We start from the raw sequence: 23,339 nt of genomic DNA, 5'->3' as shown, positions 1-23,339 counted from the left end.
GGGGAAGGATCACCTCTCTTGACATGTAGGTGATTCTTTGCCTAATACAGCCAAGAATAGTTGGACTGCTTAGTGGCCAGGGCACACTTGTCACTCCTGTTTACCAGGACTCCTAGGTTCTTTTCTGCAGAGCTGCTTTCCAGCTTGGTGGTCCCCAGCATGTACTGGTGCCTGGGGTTGTACCTCCTCAGTGCAGGATTTTGTATTTCCTCTTGTGGAAGTCCATGAGGTTCATGTTAACACACCTTTCCAACCTGTCAGGGTCCCTCTGAATGGCAGTATGGCCCTCTGGTGAATGAACCCCCGACCCAGTTTCATGTCATCTGCAAATGGTGGTGCTCTACTCCAACATTCAGATCATTAATGAGGATGCTGAACAGGACTGGACCTAGTATTGACCCCTGGAGTACACTGCTTGTTACTAGACTTTGCACCACAGACCACTTTGGGTCTTGCTATTCAGTCAGTTTTCAATCCACCTCACTGTCTGCTTATCCAATCTTCTCTATGGGGAGAGTCTTCTTGTTGTCTCTCCAGTCCATTGGACTCCTGAAACAGCAGAAACATGTGGCGTCTTCTCTGTGGGGGTCATTATTAAAGGCCTTACTGAAGTCCAGAAAGACAGTATCTGCTGCTCCCCCATCATCCAACAAGCTTGTTAAGTAGCAGCATGTAGATCAAGCTTTGAAAGGAAGTAACTGAGAGATGAATGTATTTGTGGAAGAAGAGTATTTACATGTTAATATTTATTATTTATATTCATATGAACACTTGCATTTGCTTGAAAGTCCTCGCTCCTTTCATACTTCATTGGCATAAACTTCCTTTCCAAAATAGTTACCATCTTCATAAAAGGATATGTGACAATTTCATCTCTTTGCGGTAGCCATGGCTTATAAGGAAAACATTCAGTAGTTAAACCAATCCACAATGACTGATTTGGACAACCTTCCTTCTGTAAATTGCATTTGCTACAGTGCAAGTAGTTCAGTTATCTCATACTACAAGGTTTGCATCAACAAAGTAATGACCTCTTTTTTTCCTCACTGAATATGTTTCCTGGGAATTAAGGAGGAAAGTTTCAAATCCAGTTTGTATGGTGAGAGTCAAATAGGAAAACTATACCTAGCAAGCAATGTCTTTTTTTCTTTTGTAAAAAATACTTCTACATAATAGTTTAGCAGTTAATGGTTAAACTTTTTCCCTTTCAATCACTCATTTAAAATAAATCAGAAATATGGTGCTACATGGATAGTGAGAATGTTGGTGGCCCACACGAGAAGCCAGGAAAGGATGTCAGGTAGCTAGAACAGTTTGAATTCACCTGTTTAGAGACAGTCAAGAAGAAACCATTTAGGAAATCTGCATGTGTAAAAAGTGTATGCTATGGGGATTATGCACCTCTCTCAGAGGAAAAGCCACATCCATTCCTCTGAGAATCATCAGAACAAAACTAAACTTTTATTTTAAGTTACAAACATCAAGTGTCTGGAACATCTCCATCAAGAAGCTGCTTCCCATTTGTTTACTTGTTTACTGATGGTGAATGTGTCCTTCATCCCCAAAAATGCCCTTCCCAAGACAGACAGAGAAATTTACTGTTTGGGCAGTTAGTGCCTAGTTTTTGCCTCATGTATCGGATAACCTTTCTACATCTTATTTATGTTTGATCCATAGTCCTTGAATAAACTTTGTACCTCATTTTATGAAATTTCTTTGAGAAGTTGTTACAGACCAGTTCTCAACGAATCCTGTCTATCATTCCTTCTGCTTTGACATTGTCCTTGGCAAATGGCCTCAGTCAGTGATGCAGGAAAAGCATGTTAGTATTCTGCTAATGTGCAGTCGGGACCCCTAATGACTCATGCTATTATACAATCAACTGAGATCACCAGAGGAAAGAAACAAGATCGTTATAAAAAAAACTCAATATTCTTTCTCTTATAATGTTTGTGCTCCAAAGACAGAATTTCGTATTAGAGACTGAAATGTCCACTGAAATCTGTTGCAGTGATTTTGATATTTGTATCTGAGCAGCTTCTAGCAATTCTAATTGTTTTACCTGCATGGAAAAGGGAGGAAAGCTAAAAAAGGCCAAACTGAAATTAGAACATAAGGAAAAAATGGAAAATAAGAAAAAAAAAATAAAATCAAGAGGCAATATTTAGCTGGAACAGAAATATTTGTAGGTCAGAATTAATATCCCATCTGATCTTTAGACCCAAAGACTGCTGCAGATGATGGATTAGGTTCGCTGACATAGTTAAATATATTGGAGCAGCAAGGATTCCTGGTAATATTTATCTCAAACATCAACATTCCTCTATTTCTAATTAGTCTAAAGCTAACATGAAATTCTGTTATAGCTTTAATAAAATTTGAGCATTTGATATGCAAAATAAGTAATCAGAGAACACCAGAATCACAGAAAAATTTGCTAAAAAGAAATGGTGCATAGTGATAACATTTCTTTGTATAGTAAAAGTTTTCCCGTCTTTTCAGATTACTCCTCTTTTTCTATATTTTATTTTATTGTATTTTATTATTTTTTGTAATTGATTCATATTTATCCATGAATGTTTTTTATTCAATAATAAAGAGATTCACTAATAGATAGCCTGTACTAAATATATATCTTATGGAGAAAACACACATGCAGTTTAGATATACGATGAAAGTGAACATATGTAAAAGTACACATTCAAATAGCTCAAACAGCTAATGCAGTCTACTGAGTGCCATCAAATTCAACTCTTCTCAGGAGAACATAGCAGGGAAAAAATTATGGCTATCTGAAAAGTTGGACAGGTGTGGCCAGTTAGTGTAACTCAAAGAAGTAGATTAAAAATCCAAATGAATGTGGTAGCAGACCAAATCATTACTATAAACTAGCAACAGAATAGTAACAAAGGCTCAGTCATACACGTACACCGTATTTGATCCTTGGGCTGGGAACACTTTGTTTTAAGTCTTGAATTGGTCTCCTGCACAAAACTTATTCTGATGTTAGTCACAGAGCCAGATAATTATACCATACAAATGAGTATACATGTGTGATTATTACATAACATCCCTTGCCATTCAGAAATGAAGATTTTAAAAGCTTTAAGATCATTCAGGAAGAACACACAAAGGTGTGGAAGAAATTCCTCCCATCTTAGACATCCAAAGAGAAAAAGAACTGGGATGCCTGTAAAACATTTCAGTAGGATACCCTTTCACTATAAGGGATAGTCTAAGTATTTGAAGACTTTCCCTTAAGAAAGTCTCTTCCATATGCAATATGAAAAAATAGAGTTTTGAAATTTCAGATATAATGAAAATGTACAATGAATGACACAAAAATGCTGCATAGCAAAAAGAAAATAAAATTTTTACTTTCTTTTGCATTTTGAATATGCTCACTTTTTTTTTCCTGGTCAGGATGCTTCATATCTATTTTTTTAGACACTTCATTTATTATCTGTCTATTATCTGAATGATTTTGTTTGTTTTTAATACTAAATAGAATGAATATAGTGTTTCCCTAATTTAATCTTTGTGTCAGATACAATATATCAAATTTAATTTACCTTTATAAATAATGCTTGGTAGGAAGTTGGTTTACTGAGTTATAAATTTCAATATTGTTCTTGCAAGTAATGGAATATATACAAATGAATCACATTTCACTCAGGCATTTTATGCTATGTAACTAGCAAATGTCAAAGGAAGCAGAAACCTTAAGCATTTGAAGTTTGAAACTATTAATTTGCAGCTAAATCTTCATAACTTCTCATCTAAAGACTTGAGAAAGTTTAATGAATTCTTAGTGATGAAAACTAAAAATTATTGCCTACTAGATTATTTCTCATCTTTGAAAGAAATATAACGCTGTTTTACTTTTGCACAAAAATAAATTCTAGTACTCTTCATTATATTAAATCGTAGAAAGGGCAGCTATAGTAATGCATGTGAAATTGTCTTTCTCATTTTCACTGGCTTAGAAACAAGTGAAAAAATTTTGCTCAAAAACATAAATAAAACATATCTGAATTGAATTTAAAATTAGAAATGTTCCCCCAAACGTTTAAATAGTACAGTACTGCGTTCAACATCTGATGATAGTTATCTTGTTTGTGGTGGCTTCCCAATGTGTTTACAAAATAAGCAAAAAAAAAAAGTCAGTTTTGAGGAAACAAAGAAAATCAACAACAAATTGTGTGGAAATTTAAAACAGGCCTCTTGTGATAGGAGATACCTTATAAAACATAGATTGGAGCCCTTCACTCAAACTTTTAAGAAGGAGGTAATTTACATCCAGGTTCTGAGTGGTTTTTGTAATTGTTTTTGTGTGATAAGTTTTTTCTTTCTTTCTTTCTCTCTCTCTCTCTCTCTCTCTCTTTCTTTCTTTCTTTTTCTTTTTTTTCTCTCTCTCTCTTTCTCTCTTTCTTAATTTTGTTCTTTCCCTGAATGGATATGTGGCAGTAAAATGGACTTTCCTAGGAGACTACATATTAGTTATTACAATAACTACCTGTTGTTATTACTAGCATGTAAATATCAAGAGAACACTCTTGATAATTTTGTTAGTGTTAGAATAATTTTAAACTTTTGTATTGGGTTCACATGGCAAGGGCATGGTAGCCAGGGGGCTTCAGAGATGGCCTCTGTGATCAGAGCCAAGCTGCCCCATGTCAGATCAGAGCCAGCTGTGGTGGTTTTACCGTGCTGGACAACTAAACACCACAACCGCTCTCTCACTCCCCCTCCTTAGATGAGGAGGGGGAGAAGTAAAGCAAAGAACAACTCATGGGTTGAGATAAGGATAATTTAATTAAAGGGAAATAATAATAATAATTAAAGAAAGATTATTATGAACTAAACAATTTAACTAAAGGGAAATAAAAAGGGAAAGGGGAAAAGGGAGAGGAAAAGGGAAAAAAAAAAAAAAAGGAGGAAAACAAACAAATAAAACAAATGAAGGCTACGTGGAAGTGCAGAGGAAAGAAATTACTCTCTACTTCCCACAAATGGGTGATGATTGACCACCACGTTCTTGAAGCAGGGCCTCAATGCACATAGCCAGTGTTCAGGAGGAAGACCGACGTTTTCCCAACGAGATCCCACCCCTCCCCTCTTCTTCCTGTTGCCACCTTTTATTGCTAAGTGTGACATCACACGGTATGGAATATCCCTTTGGTTGGTTTAGGTCAGCTGCCCTGGTGATGTTTCTCTTCTCACTTTTTGCCCACCCCCTAGGATTGTTAGAGAGGCCCGATGCCTTGCCAGCACTGCTCAGCAGTAGACACAACACTGGTGTGATAACACTGCTTTTCCAGCTACAAGTGCAGAGTACAGCACTGTATGGGCTGCTGCAGGGAAAGTTAACATTCCAGCCAGACCCAGTACACCAGCTCAAGCCAGTTCCAAAAGGGACCTACTGCTGGCCAGAGCTGGGGCAGTGAGTAATGATGTTAATGCCTCTGTGAGAGCAGAATTAAGAAAGGGGAAAAAAATGCTGTATAACAGCATCTGGGAGAGAGGGGTGAGAAATAGCCCTGCAGACCCCAAGGTCAGTGCAGGAAGGCACGAGGTGCTCCAGGCACACAGCAGCAGTTCCCCTGTGGCCTGTGGAGAGGCCCCTGGTGGACCAGGTGGATGTGGCCTGGAGGATGCTGCAGCCCATGGAGAACCACTGCAGGAGCAGGCCCTGGGCTAAAGCTGCAGCCCATGGAGAGGAGCCCACGCAGGAGCAGGGAGTCTGGGGGGAGCTGCTGCCCATGGGGGACCCGTGCTGGAGCAGTTTGCTCCTGGGGGATGGACCCTGTCACATGGATCCATGTTGGAGCAGTTCTTGATGAGTTGCTGCCTGTGGGCAGCCCACGCATGATCAGTTTCGGAAGAACAGCATCCCATGGGAGGGACCCTGTGTGGAGAAGGGGCAGAGAGTGACCATGAAGGAGGGATGCAGAAGCATTAGGGACTGAATGTAGCCCCCATTGCCTGTCCCCTTGCGTCATTTGGAGGAAGGATGTAGGAGAAGGTGGTTGGGGGGGAAGGTGGTTTTAGTTTGCTTTTAGGTTCTCCCTTTTCTAGTCTGCTAGTGATAGGCAATAAATCATGTTAATCTCACTATGTTTTGCCCTTGACAATAATTGGTGTGTTCTCCCTGTCCTTATCTCAACCCTTGAACCCTTTCCATAATATTTCCTACGCCCTTTTCTGTTGAGAAGGGGTAGTGAGATGGTGGCTGTGGTGGAGATCAGCTGCCCAGCAGCATAAAACCTCCACAACTTTAAAGGATTTCTATTATCTTCTATGGTTTTAGTTATAGCTACAGTTTTCAAAGAGAATGATCTGGTATGTACAGCAAGAAGGGTTGGGGAGCAGTATTTATACACACTGTATAACTCCAGTGACATTAAAAGGTTGGGAACAAATCTTTGGAGTTTCTGGCATATGGAATCATGCTCCTTCTCAGAACTGAGAAAAATCAGAGCAGTCAAAGCACAAGTGGAACAAGAAATGTGAAATGTTACTTCATAATAATATAGTTGTAATTTATTATGAAAACTTCTTTTCAACAACAACAAGAAAGTCATAAGTTTCGGTATCTTTTATCTTTCTTCCTCTGTTGCTGAAAAATTTGTTCAGTTTGGCACTTACGTGGACGATAAGTTTCACACACCATGAAGGCAAAGGGAAAAATCATGCAGCATGTGTAAGTGGAACGTTTTACTGTGAGCAAAGAAGATGGCTGATTTTTTTCTCTAAATACCAAACTGAGTATTTCAAGTAAAATAGGAAATCTGTACTAGATTTCACAACCTATTTTGGAGCCTTGATTTCTAACCAAAGGTAAATAAAGAGGATATACAACAGAAGCAGTGGAAGAATAATTTCACACTCTAGTGCATCTGGAGAATATTTTCCCCCATTTTGAAGAAATATTATGAGAAGAAAAAAAAAAAAAAAAAAAAACAGTTAAATTTTTCTAAATTTCTATTTTTATTGTCAAGCAAAGCAATCATCAGCAAATACCCAACAGGAACTACTGAAACTGCATTAAAAAAAAAAAAAATCATAGAACTGTGCCATGGAATTGAACACTGCACTACAATATCCAGGCAGACTTCTACCGTACTCAGAATTACTATGTAATTGGCACAGTTGGTATATTCATAACTAGCATCTGACACCTCACCTTTTCAAAATCCCCAGGAGGTTACTCAATCTCATCACAAAACGCAGGGGTGTGAACTACAGTGATACTACTGAGATACTATTGCTACATTATTGAAGATTCTGCAGCACCAGCAAAATTATTTTACCACCAAACCCCACTAACACTTGCTACTAAAAATAACGGCATTAGAGGAAAACAATAGAGGGATAGGAGGTGTGTCACCAAATCCAAAGCTCTTGTGAGGGTCAGACAAAGGAGAGGTAAAACTTAGGGACAGTTCCTTTATGACAATGTATTATTTGATACCAAGAAAAAAAAGGGGGGGGGGGGGGGACAGGTGGAGGAGAAGAGAAGGTTAGCATTGAAATGGTACCAGTTAACTTTCATTTAATTGTTCATTTGGAAGGGCTAGGTGTTGGAAAGAAATGATACCATCACACTTCCTTCTCTGCTTAAAGTCTGGTGACAAAAGTACCCTAGCTATATTGAATCACAAAAGCACAGGTTCTGAACATAAGCTTTTACTGTAAACTTAAATGCAAATAATATATAAGAGGAAAACTTTGTGAAACGCTTTACAGAAAACCATTGGCTATGAAAGCCGATGTTGTTTAATTGGTATTAAATCTTCATCAAGTTTTTCAGCCTTTCCACTCTGTCCTTTCTTCCTGATATTGGACTGGTAATAAATCCAGAGTAGTAATACCAAATACTAACTTTTCCTTTTTCCTTTTTTTTTTTTTTTTTTTTTTTCCTGAATACTTAAGTTGGTTTGCAATGATTTAGTAACTTCATGACCACCACAGTTTTCATTACCTTATAACTAAGGAAATACAAGTGCATGCAGAACTGACCTTAGCCACAAAGAGATCAGAGCTCAAGGGCCAAGGTGTGTTTGGGGAGATGTCATGAGGGTCTTTCTACCACCTCTGTGGCCACAGAACACCAGTAACAGCACATCTCACATGGGGAGAGAGATTTGCAATGAGCCATGTAGCCCAGGGGGATTTGAGAAATGCACATTGCAAGAAATCAAGAGGGAAGAGAACGAAAGCAGATCATTTATAAAAGGGCTTGACTGAGCAATCTAGTCCGATTACTTGCACTGTGCAGCTGTTGTCACTACGGCTCCAGAGGGAGCACATTCATTTGTCACTTCCACTGGACTGTATCTCAAGACACATGAACATTACATCAAATGCACTTCTCAGGGGTTGGCTAGCAGCCTGCTTTCCAACACATCTCAAACGCCTGGACAAATATTCAGAACTACGCAGGTTGCTCTCCATCACCCTATTTCTAACCTTTTTTCAAAGCATCTGCGTACAGACTTTAATTCACTTGCTTTGGCTCTTCACCAGTGGGTTGCTCTCAATTACAGGTATTTGCGCTTGAAATAGGAGAGAGTACCCCTGCTGGGACTCCAGGGGGTGCGGGCCCCAGAGCGGGTCAGGGCACTGCCGGTGGGGCGTGAGCCAGAGCGAGGCAGGGTAGCATAAGCAGAGGGAGAGGTAGAGCGGGGCAGGGTGGTGTAGGCTGAGCGGGACAAAGTGTTGTAGGAGCGGGACAAGGAGCTATAGGGAGGTCCTGTGAGCGTGTTGTAGGAGGTGCGGGAGAAGGGGATATAGCTCGAGCGCCCTGTGAGGTTCCATGCTGAGCGGAAGGTTGGAGTGTATGTGGAGTGGGAGCCTGAGCGTGAGGTGGTGGTGGTAGTGCAGGAAGGCCCCCACTGAGGGCCACAGACAGAGCGAGACCCTGGGGTACAGACAGCCCGGGAGACCGAGCGAGAGGAAGGGTTGCAGAGGGAGCGGGCTGTGGCAGCTGCCAGAGGCCGGGGTGTTGGGGGAGATGCAAAGCAGGTGGCTGACGAATCTTCGGGACAAGGGGTGGGTGAGCTTGCAGAGCGGACCCCTGTAGCTCCCACCGAGATGGAGGCAGGGGAGAACAGTGAGTGTGCTGCTGGGGGTCCCACGGGACGGGGGGCAGGGGAGCACAGCGAGTGAGCTGCTGGGGGTCCCACAGGGCGGGGGGCTGGGGAGCCTGCAAGGTGCAGCCCTGCAGGGGTAGAGCTACGTGCAGAGCGGGACACCGGAGAAGCTTCAGGGCAGGGAGCTGGCGAACATACAGCATGGGCTACTGGGGCACTCAGGGGCTGGGTCGGAAGGGTGGCCATGGAGCCACAGGGAGGCTGGGCTGTGGGAGAGGGCACGGAGCCACAGACAACATGGGAGAGGGAGGCAGCAGGCACTGAAATGGCTGCAGGCGGTGGCATGGGACTGCCGACAGTGTTGGCAACTGGAGAGCACACAGGGTGGGTTGGCAGATGGGTAGGAACCGCCTGGGCTGCTGCAGTGGGACTGGGGCCAGCCATGAAGTGGGTCAGCAGGGCACTCACCGCATTATTTGCTGGGACAGAGACAGAATAGGACATCGGCCCCCCTCCACCTCCAGGCTGGTGTGCAGGACTGGGCCCTGTCTCAAACACCACATGTGGCATAGGGGGGCCCACGGGGTTGGACGATGCAACCGGCATAGAGCCATACATGGGCGGAGGCATCGGGGCACACGTAGCGGGAGGCATGGTCTCGCATATAACTCGGAAGCCAGGATCACACCCCGGGTCGAAACCAGGATTGATGTTTGGGTTGAAGCCTTGGTTGCAGATGGTATTGCATAAGGGATGGCCCGCAGGAAGGTACACAAAGTCATACACAGGTGGGCCCCCTGGGTTGCAGTTCGGGTTGCACACAGGGATGCATATGTATTCACACATGGAGTTGAGCCCAGGGTCCCCTGCAGGGACCGGCCCAGAGCTGTTCACGGGCAGGGATCCATTCTCACAGACTGGCAGCGACCCGTTCTGGTTCATGGGCAGGGAGCCATTCTGCCCCACAGGCAGGGAGCCGTTCTGCCCCACGGGATTACACACTTCAGCCTTGGCACATCCTTTGCAGTAGGCAAACTTGTGGCATCCGAAGTTGGCTAGGAGCCGGTGGCTGCCCAATCTGTATGGTGTGAACTCTACAATAGTCCGTGCCTGCTGATTGGAAGCCAGTGTTCCCAAACTGCACCAAGAGGAGGGAGAGAATTAGGGCCTTAGGTAGCTCAAAGACATGAAATGCTAGAAGATGACGTCACATTACAAGTTTTGATTGCTATGATGTGTTTTCAGAGACAGTCTGCTATGATCACTTTGTTACTTGCCCTGCTCCCCCCAAATCATCCTGTGTTGTGAATAATGTGGTAACCATTTCACTCTGTCTCAAAAGATTTGTTATTTCTGTGGAAAACTCCCACAGTTAGTTCTGGAACTGGAACCGGAACCCCATTCATGATACTGCATGGGAATAAGTAAGTTACTTAAATTCTTCAAAAACATGGTACCCTTCTGCCTCAAAGATATACATGATGCTTCCCATTTCCAGTCATCTAAATTGGATCAAGGAGCTCTGTAGTATCAAGTTCATTATCATTCAGTGAGAACAATTCCTAATTGCTTCCCTTCAAAACTACTCATACCTCTGTCAGCTGTCCTTGTCATGAAGAACAGCAATGCATATTAATGAAAAGCTCCTTTTCCTAGAATGTTATAGCATCATGGAAATTTCCAGTTTCCTGTGATTAACTTGTTGTGAGTGTAGAATGCACACTGCTATTTCTCACTGTCTTTTTCTAATTGTTTACATATGTGATGCAAGTTCATGAACATTTAGAGGAAATATTTATAAACTCAATAGGATTATAAGGGCTGGGGGACACAGCTAAAATTTCTTGTGCATTCCCCTTCAAATAGAACTTTGTAACACACACAGATTAGACTTAAGAAAAATGAAGCAACAGCATATCTTGCCAACTCTATCAGTTTCAAGAATGAGGCTTGTAATGGAGTCTCCAAGAATTAAGGGGCATAAAATCTTGTTCAGATCCCAAACACCAGAAGTATCAGAACTATCATCTTCCTCAAAACCTGCTCTGACCTAGCAGACCTTAATCAACCCCCAATATTATCCCCATTTAAATAATTGATGATCTTACTCAATGGTCATTGGCTCTTTGAATAAACCACAGCCTTCTAAAGTCATTATGCAGTTCTTCATATCTTCCTGGAGAGGATTGCAGAAGGAGATCTCTGCTGTACATGGTACTTTCAGCCTGGGTTGGCTCAATAGCTAGCAATAAATAAATAAATAAATATTTAAAATATCAAACACTTATTTTCTTTAACCTCACAAAATTAGCATTAAATTAAATAAACAGAAGAAAAATATAATACTTATATACATGTTCCTTTTTGTTTTAATTCTATGATCTTTAGGCGTCACGCTAAGTAATTTTTTATACACTTATAATCACACTGATCTTTCTAAAAAGCAAAAAAAAAATTAGTTACACATTTTTCTGTATTATACCTATATAGTGGACAATATACCTATATAGTGGACAATAGGACTGTTCCTTAGAACACAAAGTACATAGTTGAAGTTCTTTACCTTAACAATAACAGGTGGCCTGTTGATCACAATATCCCTGCTAACCATCAGAACTTCTCCACACTCTGGATCTGAGACAGCAACTACTTTCATAATGTTGTGATCACAGAGATAAGGTCCATATTGACTATATGATATACACAGTGGGATTTTTTTCACTGTAAAACAAATGTATTTAAGTTATTATTTACTTGTTTAATTATCTTTGGCTAATATTCTACTTCCCTTTCTCCTGAAGTTTAACTGGCAATTAAAATGGTTTAATTAAATATTAAAGCTATCACAGCATCTCTGAAACCAGACTTGAACTTTCCTGGCTTAGGATAATACATTGCTACCTTTAACATCCAGCTGCATACTTTCTAATTACTCTAACTATACTAGTGTGTTTACAGGGAAGTTTAAATTTATTTATTTACTTAAATTCTGAAACTTACTTACAATGTAATTCTTAAAGCAATAATTTGAATGTAGGCAAATTAAAGCTTGGTAAAACAGAATGTAAATATCAGGAACTAATTTTCTTCTTATAGATATGACTTAAGTAAAGTGATCTTTTTTCTTTCACAAAAAGATATAACTATTAAAACAAGTGCTTATTCTGTGACACACCTTTGCACTTCTGGGCATATTGTGCTGTATCTGGAAATAATCACTTCAGTGCTTAAAATTGGTATTTTATACTGTCTAATGTGTTCTGGCTAAAGGGAATGAATTGTTTTTATGATAAGCATCTGCAACTTTATTTTTGTATTGAATATAGTATCCAGACTTGAACTTTTAACAGAAAGAAGTTTTATATGATCACCAAAATCTCTAAACCTTGAGAAACTAAGCAAAGACTACAGTTAACCTGTTACTATACATGTACACATGATAGATTACACATAGATTACACATAGAGTACATATTGTGCTGATTTTTCAGGGCAATTGCCTTGAAGGCAATTCAGCTATCAATATTTAACACTGTACTAATTTCACTTTCCACGAGTATTGTCTCCACTAATCCTATAGAAGATTGTCAGTCTCCTGTCTCCTATCTGTCTCCTGAAAAGAACTGTGGTCAGAAGAGTGTTAGACAAATCCACCTTCTTACCTTCTCTCGGACCCAATGCAACAGTCACGCTGTCTTTCCAAAACTGATCCATTGGGCAACCATTGTATGTTATTATTTGTGCACACAAATTAAACTTCAGGGTTTTGGGTTCACTACGCAAATTTTCAAGCAGCCAGTGCAGTTGGACATCTTCACCATACATTGGACAGTTAGCCATCTTTAGCCTCATGTTAATACCGCTGTCACTCAAAAATGGGTTTTTCAGAGATGATAACTCCCTATCTATATGACAGTTGGAAGCATTGCAGTACCCTGGGTGAATTCTTCTGTAAGCCCGGTAATAGGCTTCTTTGCTTTTCACAGAACCTGTGAAAAAGAGATACACGATAATGAGTCTTATGGAAGTCTGGAATATCTACCTAAATAATAAAGATAATTAAATTTCCTCCTACTCCTTTCTGAAACATAATGTGGTGGCTTGGTGTTGAACAAATCCAGCAGAAAATGAAATCACAAGAGGTTTCAATTTTTTTCCTCACAAAAGGTGAGATACAACATTCAAATAATTTTTTTTTGTTTATTATCAGAAAACAAAATTTGCATTTTTACAATCAGCTCTAATCTACTCTACATTTTTTTAGGCAATTTTGCTGATTGAACTCTTCCTTACATACCTGGGAAATGAAAATCAGTAAACCAAAAGTGATAACAACAGGAAGTCCTAATAATACATGAAATTAGTATGTGAGCATATTTCCTGATAGAGTTAGTGCAAGAGTCAATAAGTAAGAATTTAATCCTAGGTTTAAAAGAATGTATTTTTTTAGATTAGCTAAAGTCTGCTAATATTTGAAACTAGTATATAGGTGAGACCAATGCATGTACATAAAAACAGTGGTACTAAATAAAAGCAGTTGCTGTTGTTTTCTTTGATTCATCTAAATATGCATAGATCATATTTTAACAGAAAGGCATTTTCCCCTCTTTCTCAAAACGGAAAAAAAAAAAAAGAAGTAAAAAAAGAAAGAAAGAAAGAAAGAGAGAGAGAGAGAGAGAAAGGAGAGAAAGCAACCTTTAAATAGTCTTACTCATTTTCACACAGGACAAGTTACTTCGAAAATTTTGTACAATTAACATTTTAAATTGCCTCTGACCCATTTAATGACTTTTCATCATACCTAGCTCATATTTGTAACTTCCAGTGATATCTTCCAGTTGCTCGCTGCCAACACTCTTGGTGCTTAGATGTTGTCCACATGGCCAAGTGTCACAGAAAACTTTTGTTTTTTTGGCATTGTTTTGGGAAAGCCAGCCAACATAGTTCGAATTTAGCCGAGAAAACATATGATGACCATCAAAGTCCAAGTCCAGTTCCCCTTCTCTGATGCTTCGAACCCATGTAGGACCACTGCAAGATGAACCTAAGCCAGGTGAAAACCAAAATGTTGTAACAGGTTGTAACCTGAGTAGTATAGAAACAAAAATATAAGCTGATGCAAACGATGACAATCATAGGAAACATTTTTAGTTACCTCTGCCAGTTTCCAAAGGTGTTGGATCCAGGCACTGCCAATCACCACAGCACTGATTTAGATCTCTGCGAGCCATCCAAGACTCATTCCAGCAGTGGTATCGCCTGTAGGAAGGAGAAATATAGGATTAAAAACATCACTTGGGTCAATATGTTCAATCCCTTTTTACGGAGGAAAAGAAAATCATAGAGAACCTTTAAGCAACTGAATAGTTCTGTCTTAGCATTGTTAATGATGTTTCGAGACAGGAGTTGTTTGCTTTGCTCTCTATCCCTAAGACTGAAAATCTGTTCCTGAATCCCTGCAAACCTGCTTGCAAAATGTTCCTTTTATAAGCCATTTTCTTTTTGCTTATTTGTTGTTGTTGTTTCAGTTGATAATATGCCAGCACAGTTCTTTTGTTTAAATAGTCTATTTTTCCTATCATTTTCTGCCCAGTTCTTTAGAGAAAACAAACAAACAAAACAAACAAACAAAAAAATCTGCCCTAGTCTTTTTAACAGACTAACAAAGAAGAAACCCTCAAGACTTAAATGCCAAAATAGCATCTTCTTTCCCTTAGCATTTCAGTTTGACCTTATATTTTTCATATGGGAAAGATCAAAAAAATATTTGAAAGCTCTCACGGATTAGGCTTGGACACAAGCAAATTCTGGTGCAGTTAAACTATGAACATACAGGCCAAGGGTAAAAACAACAACTTGTACTTTGATAAGCTATAATGTCAGTTATATGAACATGAGTTGAAAGGTTGACGAGAATGAAGCGATTCATAGTAAGGAACCGCAGGAAGACAACATAATTATCAACCTAGTGATTATGACTAAGGATAATAATTTTAATCTATCATAAATTTTTCTTTGAATTTTGTCTTTACTTAATAGTTTTGCATCTACTGAGACGGATGGCCTATTGCTTCAACTGAGAAGGATAAGCAGCTAGTATCAATTCTCAAAAGTGTGCTTTTTCTTCTTGTTATTGTTTTTAAGGGTAGATTGAACAGACTGCCTCCTCAGTGACTGTATGCTTTTGAAATGGACTAATAGGAAAATGAACAGCTATGTAATACCAAACTACTTACTTGCTAGATTTACACTAGTCTTCCTATCATCTTGCTTTTGACAAAACCAAAATATATTATTGTTTATTTCTTACTTACCATAGCTTGTCTTTTCCACAGAGGTTTTTTCCAGTACAGTCAAAAATCTCATTAATACCAAGGGGATTCTCATTTGAGCATGGAAAACAGAAATTTGTGACAACACGACTTGGAATTCCCAAACATCTCATCACTGTAAGGGAAAAAAAAAATCAGGAGTCATTTTAAACAGTAATTAATCAAACAAGCCTTTTACTTACTCTGTAAATTATTCTCCTGCATTCTACTTCGCCATCATATAAACAAAATGCATAGGAGATAACATTTGGGTTGTCGTAATTCTGTCTGCAAAATTTCTTTTTACTGAAAAGTAACTTGAAAAGAGCCTAACAGAAAGGAATGACTTCATATTATTCCAGCATAAAAATAAATAACTAAATAAATAAACAAACAAACAATACACACACCTGTTGTAAATACAAAAATAATGTTCCTGACCCTGCATTAATAAAACACTAGTCAGAAATGTCCATACTTTTTATAAGTATAGTGTAGTGTTTCTAGATTTGTATGTATAGTGTCAACCTAATTTTCATCAATGTAGAAGCAGCTTCAGGAAGTAAATGGTATAACATTGTAACTCTTCCCCCCTTCTTCATATCATTTAGTTCACTATTATCTCCTCCTTTGTAGCAAAATAAGATAGTAGCTTGCTGCTTTTGTGTTTTGGAGGAGATGGTGGTAAAAGTCTTATTCCTCTTCATAAGTTGGTGCTTTTACTCTTCCTTTAAACCTCACCCAAAGGATAAATTTTTACTTCTGTGAGGTTGTTTGCTCCATATTTTAATAAAAACTGCAATACTGAGAGCTACATTGCATAAGTAAGGGTCAAGAAAGACAGTATCACTTTTCTTGTTCATCACAGTTTATAGGAAAGCAACAGGCTGATAATAAACACTGTGTAGGCAGCCATACCATATCAAAACAAGATAAAATACTCCATTTCTTTTCTAGTAAAATGCTTATGAGGTATATGCTTACAGGAGTACTTAGGGTCAGAGTTTTCTAATTCTGGTTTTCTGTCTTTCATTTGGATAGCTAGGTAAGGAAAGACTGAAATATTATACCTGTGCACATTACTGAAGCAAGAGACCCACAGTACCCATATCTGACTGGTCTGCATCTGCCATTATACCACTGCTGAAGAATGGGGACACTTCCATTCCAGGAAAATGGTTTTGTTCCTTTCAGGTAATCATTGTTTTCTGGAATCTTCATGATGCTGTTAGTGGTATGGCTGCTTATCTAGTGAGAGAAAAGAAAAACAACTTTTCCAAATACCTGACCATGTCTTCATATCCTAAGCATCTTGCAAAAATATCAAAGATAAATGCTACAAGTTACTTTTTCCTGTGAATCTGAGCACAAAAAAGATTTTCCCTACTACTGTTTCATTACAGTGCAATTTATCCTTCTATAAAAAAATGAAGTGTGACCCAATCTATTCAAAGGTCATGCACTGTTAGTTCTTACCATGTGGTTTACCACCATGCTGACATGCACAGGATCATTGCGCCAACAATGGTCTCGATCAGAGCCGTGATGGTAACTTGCACCCATGTCTAGAATCTTCAAGCAGATATCCAGAATTCCATCTTCAAACTGATCAAAGAGAAGTTAACACAGACATCATGGTATTCTAACATTGAAAAAGCACTTTTCTTGTCAATACTGCAGTCTTTCTCATGTGTATGAGCTTCCTTCTCCCTTCCCATACCATTTCTTTAAAATCAAGTCTAGCTTCTAGTAGTCTGCATGATGTTGTCTGTCTGATTGAAAGAAGATCAAGGATAGTCTCTTTTGAAAAGCATGTTATACTTGCTTGTGTCTAACTAATGGAATCATTTTAACTTCAGAAGCACAATTTTCTTTTTCCAAGAACATTCTGATGTTTCCGTGATTCTATATTACAGCAAACTTCCTCGCAGTTATTTGAGCTACAGAGACATTCTTAAACATTTCTTTCATTGCATGCATGTTCTGGACTAGACCTAAAACCCTTTTGTACTCCATTACATAAGATGTATTTCTGCAAAATATGGATGACTCTTCATTAGTACTTATATGGATGACAACTTCTTCTGAACAAATATTCAAAATATACCTGTCCAAAGTGCCAAGGTCTAGAGGTAATATGTTTGTGAACTCCTTCATACAGTATGCCATGTTCATTCAGAACATATTCTTCTCTTTGAGCCTGATTATCCATATACACAGGGTCATCTGGAAAAGATGCAAGAGCTATCAGACAAGATGTTCATTTCTAGCACTTCTATATCTTTTATCTATTTCACTTGATCCCTCTTTGTTTTCCTATCTATTTTAAACATATGCTTTTAAGCATGTTTAATTCATTTCTGTTTACTGCTTGGTTTTGCCTTTATTAAGCTGCACTCTGCTATGATACACCTGAATTACAGAGCTTGCAATTTATCTTCACCCTAAACAATTCTAGGAGTCAAACACTGCATTTAGAGTTCGGTATTTAATTCTGATCAAATCAATGGACAATGTAAATATTTGCCATCTAATGATTTTGGCAAAGTCTTAAAGACTTCACATTTGGCTGCCTCTCAAATCAGATTTACTGAACTTCATGTTTGTATTGTCATGGTGATATCACAGAATCACAGAATGAATGGGGTTGGAAGAGACCTCTGGAGGTCATCTGACCCAACTCCCCTGTTTTAGCAGGGTCACATAGAGCTGGTTGCCCAGGACCATATCTAGGTGGCTTTTCAATATATAAAAGGAGGGAAACTCCATAACCTCTGTGAACAACCTGTGCCAATACTTCATTCACCTGCATAATAACAAAGGTTTTTCCTGATGTTCAAACACAATCTCCTTTGTTTCAGTTTGTGCATATAGCCTCTTTTCCTGGCAAGCTATTTTAAAAGTGGAGAAAATAAAATTACATCACATCAGTACTACCACTAAGAAACCAAATCAAAACACCAGATTGAGACAGCCTTGAATATACAGGAAAAAGAAACGAAAAAAAAAAAAAAAAAACTATGATCCCTATTTCCTATGATTTCTGTGACTTCATCCCTTACTTACCAGCTAAGTAATTAATAATTTCAACATGTTTTATTAATCATTAGCATTTTTCTTTAAACCATCTCAATATCCCTAGAGTTCTCACCTGCACACCATGGGTTAAAAAGGACATAAAAATCTCCAAGACATCGCTGGTATGTGTGACCACAAGATGTGATTTGCATATTGAGAATATAACGGCCAATGCAGGCATTGGAGGGAGGAAACACACTAATACTGATGCATTTTGGTTGATGAATTTTGTAGGAAGCACTCCAGCAGGTTTGATCTAGACATCTGCCCATTGGGAATGTACATTTCGTCTCATTTGACTCGCAGGGTCTGAGGCCTTTTCAGGAAAATAAATAGAATTTCAATCAGGGTAAACAAAGCACATGTAAAAAGCAAGTAATTTGTTTAGCAATCATTTGCAATTTAAAGCTCCAAAGGGTGGATTTGTATTTCACTTGTGATTTTCATAGCAGGGTGAGAAAACTTTAAATGGTAGAAGCACTGTCTTAGCTAGGGGAGGGTAGTCTGTTCACACAGAAGATGAATGTGTAGATAGTATTTATCACTGAAGACTATGGGAAATATTACTTACCAGAAAAGGACCGAGAAAGACTACACATATTTTGGGTGTGACTACCTGTCTCCACGGTGAAAATGGCCTGATCCATGGAGTCATCCCATTCCCGATTATGGAAGCGAGCATAAAAGTTGAAGGCTTGCCCTCTCCTTATTATCTGTCTGTCAGTTCCGAAGAAATGGGTGTTATGAATTTGGCAATTGGAAGGACAGTTCAGGTCAACATCTCCAAGCTCAATGACTGCAGGATGGGGAAAGAAATACAGATTGAAAACCAAATAATTGAGGCCACATCACTGGATGAAGTCAAGATTACATGAAACAGGAGATAGATGAAACAGATAACTGTTTTGAAAAACAAAACAAACAAACAAAAAAACAAACAGTCAAGGGTTTGTTCAAATTTTGGCAACACTGAGAAACTATTTGGAGACATGCATCCATAAAAGTATCCTTAGAAGTTCACCACTTCCTTAGCTTGCAGGTAGAAACTTGTATAATGCTTTGATTTATAAAGCTGTGCTACAAGTTTCACTTTGCTTATATAGCACCTTTGTGCTTTATAAATAACTGATGTCAAAGGACACTTATTAGTATCTCTACCTGAAAGATTGGTTCTGTATTGTAGTAGTCTCACCAAAAGACAACACCCTGGCTTTTGACATAGTTGCTTTTCAACCACATCTAAACGGCAAACTTTTTTCACATGCTATGAGAGTTGGAATAAAACAATAAAGAAAAATGGATAAATAAAATATTTGATAACAAATGCATGTGTTTTAAGGCTTAAATGGTACTCCAAATAAGCTATGAAAAAAGTGTGAATATGCATATATTCAATAAGAATTGAATATTCACCCCCAAATCGCAAATAATGTTGAATATGCACACATATGTAGTTGTTTCTATCTACATTTCCCAAAATTATAAAAGGTTTGGAGGCATCCATTTTATTACACAAATTGAGAGATCTTTGAGGAACCTGATGGAAAAGGAGATATTCACAAATTATGATTAAAAAAAAAAAATGCTGACAGTCTATCCCAAATGCTGTGATTAGCTTGACTAAAATCTTGGATGATCCGCCTCCACCCCACCCCCGGCACCCTGCCTGGATATCAGCCATTTCCCAGGGCTAATTATGATCCTGGTGCCAGAAGGATGGGTGGCAACATTCATTTTTACTTATTTGCATACAACATGTTATTTTCAAAAGTGCTTCACTCTAATTGAAGGTGATGGGAGCCATGAATTCTCAGCAGTTTTGGAAACTGGGCTCACAGAACTACAAAGACTTGGATATTTTTTAATTCTGAAAGATTAAGTTTGGTCCTGCTAAACTTGCAGTACAACCAAACAATGCAATTTCTCTAGCTAAATTGGTGCTAAATTGAATAGACAGTTGGTATGTAGGGGAAACTAGTTTTTCCCACCAGAACCAGGGGTGTATTCACTTAAAAGACAACTTATAGCTAAGCCCATGGGACATGGACACTTAACACAAGCCAATTGAGTTTCCCATGATCACATTCTTAAATAAACCATTAATGAAATGAATTGTGGAGGGAAGGTCTGGGGAAGGAAAAAAAAAAAAAAAAAAGGAATAATTTCATATTTTATCCACTTATTGAAATTTGATAAAGAACTGGTCATTCAGCTCTTCAGCAAGGATCAGTAAAGAAACACAGGCATTGCCCATCCTAAAAACATGCATACTATCAAAAATAATAATTAAAAAAATAAAAATAAAAATAAAACAGAGCAATGCATTGCATCATTATTGCTCATGAGTGCATCATACCTGCTGAATAAGAAAGATTAACAGAATCACAGAAAATCTTGTATCTCAATGAGAGCTGTCAACCACAGTGCAAGGTGTTCTGGTTGAATAGAAGGATTAGAGGTGCTTACAGCACACATGACGAATTCCTGTGGTCACTGACTGAAAGAACCTGATAGATCCTCACCCGTCCTTTGGAGGAGTTTATAAACCAGGACAACTACATTTCATTGACTCATGAATCCAGTTAAACTGGAACATCAGGGAGTTGAGATATTACATGTTTCCCAGGGAAGTTGTTTAAAGTCAGCCCATAGTTTGCTTGTCGGAGTTAACTATCATGGTTGGATCACAAAGGAGCTAACAACTGCCTTCTTAAGCAAAGGAAGCTCAGAGAAAATACTAAAGGCTAATCAATTTCACATCTCTTATGGGTTTTCTTTCTCTGATAGAAACCCTACCTCTAATACCAGTCAACGGGTTTTCTCTAGCAATTCACATTTTGCCTTCATTCCAGAGAGAATACTTCAGGTAACTACTGTGAAATAATTGATTCTAACATAAGAATACTGAAAACTATTACAGTTTATTTTATGCTGGAAATAAAATACATTCTTTTCCATGCTCTCTCTTATTCTCATAAATGGCTGTTCTTTCACCGCTTCTTCTCCATAACTCTTTTTCCCTTTCTTTTCTTTTTCTTTTTTTTTTTTTTCCAAAAATGTCTCTCTTCTTTCTAAATCCACACATAATAAAATCTAAGCCTTAGAAGCAATCCCTTGTCTTGATTCCACACAGCAATATTTACACTTTCTTCTGTACTTACACCTGACTGTTTAATTATTTCTATTCTCAGTCCTGTGTCTAGTGATAGTAAAGTTTCAAAACACTCACCTTCCATTTTCCTTCTGCATGTACTAGTATCCGAAGCACAGTGCTGGTTGGTGGTACCTGCTCCTCAGCAAGATGCACTGCAAGGTCTGGCTGATCTCTGTGAACCAACCTAATTTCCTCTCAGTAACATTTATATTCAGAACTAAAAGGCTGTCACACATATTGCATCAACAAAATACCAGTTTACAAAGAGGCCCCACCCATGTGTCTACTGATGCTCATAAATGATTCATTTTCACTTCCAGCATTATTAGGGAGAGTCCTGTGGTTGAAGGGAAGGAGAGATCTTGGTACCTCACCTATAGCATGGTACACTCAACATACCACAACTCGGTATGTCTGAAAAATATTTTAAGACCAGGATGGATCTGAACACATTTCAGCATAAGCCATGATTTTTAGCCACTTAAAGTTCCCACAAGTCTCAGCACCTAGTGGCTAGACACCTTCAGTCACCTGCAAGAATAAAAGAATGCTAGACATAAGCTGAATTTAGATTCTTTTCATTCAACCAATAGTGGGCATATTTATTATAGGCAGAAATTCCAGTTTTCAGAAAGTCTGCATAGCACTACCTCCAAGTGGAGATCAGAGCATAAGAAACAGTTGCAAACTTTCCCAGCTAAACTGTAAAATAAATAGAGGTGCTGCATTAAATGTTTTTGAAATGTATATTAAAGCTTAGTCTAAAAGTTAGAGAATTTATTTATACCTTGTGCATATTTATGTGAGAGCACACAACAAATATCTCAGCTTGTTTGCTTCCTTCTCCACAAATTCTGACAGGCATTTGAGGTTTTTCCAATAATTTCTATGACCAGAAAACAATTAAATATTTTGATACAAGATGTATTGTTATATTTAGATCCCAGGCATACTTAATACAATAATACCCAAAAAGTACAAGTGTTCTCTCTGCTCACTCATGGATGAGGACATCAGCTTGCAATTACGAAAGATGGATTCAAATTTCCTCTACCAAAACAAGGGTGAACATTTTCAACAGTTGTCAACTATCTTATGTCTCTTGCCCTGAAGATTCAATCCACAAAATATCATTTGCAATCCCTTCAATTAATTTGCATTTTAAAAATAAATAAATAAAATCATTGATACACAAAGAACACAATGACTGAAGTTTAGTGATTTGGATAACTCTCTGGATTCTAGTCAGTTATTTAAGAAATCGTAAAATGAAGCAGCTTAACTAAAACTGAAATGACTTAGTAAGCTTAACTTAAGTGCATATGTGGCAAAATAACTTCACATAAACTATAGCAAATAAAACAAATCAGTGCACCAGCGGTGGTTTTGGAACAGTGACTGAAATAGTTGTACGACAGATTCATTAGAAAGTGAACATAAATTTAATGTGTTCATATTCAAAACTTGCAAATATTTGGCTAGTAAATTGAATGCTATGAAAATATTTGCAAGTGGTAAGTATTTCATTCATTTCTCATGAAAAGGTATATATCTGAAAACCGGTACAGTTATACCAAATTTCATTTTCTTAATATTTTTCATTTGAATATTCAGAACTTCAATTTAATAGAAATTAAATATATATATACTATTGCATAACAAATCATTTAGTTAAAATAGAAAATAATACATGTGTAAACAC

At 38.3% G+C, this 23,339-nt stretch overlaps 2 protein-coding genes across 2 annotated transcripts; both read right to left on the bottom strand.

The window, feature by feature from the left end:
- Positions 1-6,966: 6,966 nt before the first annotated feature.
- LOC137851783 (uncharacterized) lies at positions 6,967-14,348 on the bottom strand. Its single transcript, XM_068672954.1, has 6 exons — positions 14,250-14,348; positions 13,896-14,138; positions 12,757-13,083; positions 11,659-11,816; positions 11,204-11,337; positions 6,967-10,233 (listed from the first exon to the last, which is right to left on the bottom strand). Exons 1-6 carry the CDS (start codon positions 14,323-14,325, stop codon positions 8,544-8,546), a joined length of 2,628 nt encoding a protein of 875 aa, XP_068529055.1. The 5' UTR covers positions 14,326-14,348; the 3' UTR covers positions 6,967-8,543.
- Positions 14,349-15,404: 1,056 nt separating this feature from the next.
- LOC137851578 (protein-glutamine gamma-glutamyltransferase 5-like) lies at positions 15,405-18,837 on the bottom strand. Its single transcript, XM_068672823.1, has 5 exons — positions 18,557-18,837; positions 17,513-17,631; positions 16,882-17,010; positions 16,476-16,653; positions 15,405-15,541 (listed from the first exon to the last, which is right to left on the bottom strand). Exons 1-5 carry the CDS (start codon positions 18,753-18,755, stop codon positions 15,405-15,407), a joined length of 762 nt encoding a protein of 253 aa, XP_068528924.1. The 5' UTR covers positions 18,756-18,837.
- Between the last annotated feature and the right edge of the window lie 4,502 nt (positions 18,838-23,339).

This window comes from Anas acuta, chromosome 2 (assembly GCF_963932015.1).
Source record: "Anas acuta chromosome 2, bAnaAcu1.1, whole genome shotgun sequence".
Taxonomy (NCBI): Eukaryota; Metazoa; Chordata; class Aves; order Anseriformes; family Anatidae; genus Anas; species Anas acuta.
The sequence above is the reverse complement of the archived record's forward strand: the minus strand, read 5'-3'. Positions and strand labels throughout refer to the sequence as shown.